General features: G+C 42.1%; 1 protein-coding gene across 27 annotated transcripts in view; it reads right to left on the minus strand.

Annotated features, from left to right (window-relative positions):
• Positions 1-1,626: 1,626 nt before the first annotated feature.
• LOC110075381 (poly(rC)-binding protein 3) overlaps positions 1,627-1,812 on the minus strand; it is a 279,989-nt gene continuing 279,803 nt past the window's right edge. For all 27 annotated transcript variants that reach the window (XM_078377629.1, XM_073003939.2, XM_073003932.2 and 24 more), the window contains one exon: positions 1,627-1,812. This exon is cut by the window's right edge. Coding sequence is in view for 7 of the 27 variants with exons in the window: in XM_078377633.1 (XP_078233759.1) it covers positions 1,785-1,812 (28 nt within the window). In the remaining 20 variants the exon portion in view is untranslated.

Raw genomic sequence — 1,812 nt, forward strand, 5'->3', positions numbered from 1 at the left:
GACAATTTAAAACAGCTGATTGGCGGTTCACAAAATGGCTCCCCCGTTTTCTGGACCTATTTCCGCAAGACAGGGATCGCAAAATGGCCGTCCTATGGAGGATCTTCGCTGCACAAGCAGGTATTTCCCCCATTGGAACACATTAATAAATAAATAAACAAATTAACTGGTTTTCAATGCATTCCAATGGGGTTTTTATTTTCGCATGACGACAATTTCGCTGTACAGCGATTTTAACGGAATGCGTTATCGTCATCATGCAGGGCACCACTGTATGTAGAATAGTGTGGCAGATACAGCTTCCTAGCTTAATTTTTTTCTGGGAAAGGCTCAATACTTATCAGCACCCCCTCGTATGCTAAACAAAACCTAATCTTTAAGGTGCCACAGACATCCTATTGCTTTTGCTGCAAGAGACTAATGTGGTTATGCCTTTGAGATATTAAAATGTAAGTCTTCATTAGAATATATATAATACTGAGTATATAAAAGAGTAATCTAGTAGTTTATGAGTAAATTGAGAAAATACAAGCCACCTCCTACAGTCGTAAAATAATCTCTTTGGCTGAAATCCTGATGCTTAGCATAGTAAATTGTACTACAGTAGGCCGACAGTCAGTGGGGATTTGGTGAGTCAACTCCTCTGTAAACTCCATTGATTCAAATGGGCTTTCTTTAGTTGCTACTTACATTAGCATAGTACATCAGAAGTAGAGTAGGCCTATTTGAATCAGTACAACTGACCAAAGAGTTGACTTTTCAAATCCCCACCGAATCAATGAGCCTAATCTAGTGCAGCTTCCTACACTAAGCAACCTTTATTAGCCAAACAAAAACCCATGAGTTTACTATGAATAGTATATATTGTCTTTGATGGAGGTCCAAACAGTGAGCGTGCAGACTACACCAGGTGTGTGACTGAATGAGACCAATTTTCTTGCCCACAACATCTCACCTCACCACATGGTGGAACATCCTGTAAGACTGAATATACTGCCTATTAGAGATGAGGGTAATTGTATTTTTATATGAATATCCCTGCACAGATAGCGATAATGAGGGTCCAGCCCCATGGGATCGGGCGGTCCACTCACTGATCTGCCGCAGACACTGGGATTCTTCCAATGGCTCTGCGTATCGCAATCTGTGAGCCACACTTCGACTTTGCAGTGAGGCTTGTCCTACCTCCTGCCAGGAGTGGCTAGCCGATCATGATCTGTGGAGCCATTGGAAGAATTGCAGCGACCGTGGCAGATCCACCGAATCGGTGGACCATCCAGCCCCATGGGGCTGAACCCTTGTTATTGCCACCTGTGTGGGGATATTCGTATTCAAATACAAATACCCCCGGCTCTACTGCCTATGGTCCCCCTGACTTCCTCTTCCCTTTGCTCAATTATAAAAACCTGCATGACTTGTGTTATCAGTTTTGTTTCCTTATATATGTATGTTGGGCTTCTAGTTTGTAGTCAGTGTTCATTACTTTATGATAAAAGTCTCACATAATTTACTGATATTTTGTGTATACATCCCAATTACTGTATGTTTTTCTATTGGTTAACAGCCAAAAGGTTTGTACGTCTGAGCAGTAATGAAAGCAACAGAGGACCTAAGAAGCACAGCTGCTTAAAGAGTAAAAGTATTTATTTTGAGATATCAGAATAATAAAATTAGAAATGACCATTTCCTCTGTCGCTTAGTCCATAGAAAGCATTGTCTGGGGGAGGGGGGGCTTTGGAAAAGTCCTCTCAGGCAGCTCAACCCCTTGAGCATGCTGGGACAGATTACAGAGCCCCAAGGCCAGTTACTTCT

This window comes from Pogona vitticeps, chromosome 6 (genome assembly GCF_051106095.1).
Source record: "Pogona vitticeps strain Pit_001003342236 chromosome 6, PviZW2.1, whole genome shotgun sequence".
Taxonomy (NCBI): Eukaryota; Metazoa; Chordata; class Lepidosauria; order Squamata; family Agamidae; genus Pogona; species Pogona vitticeps.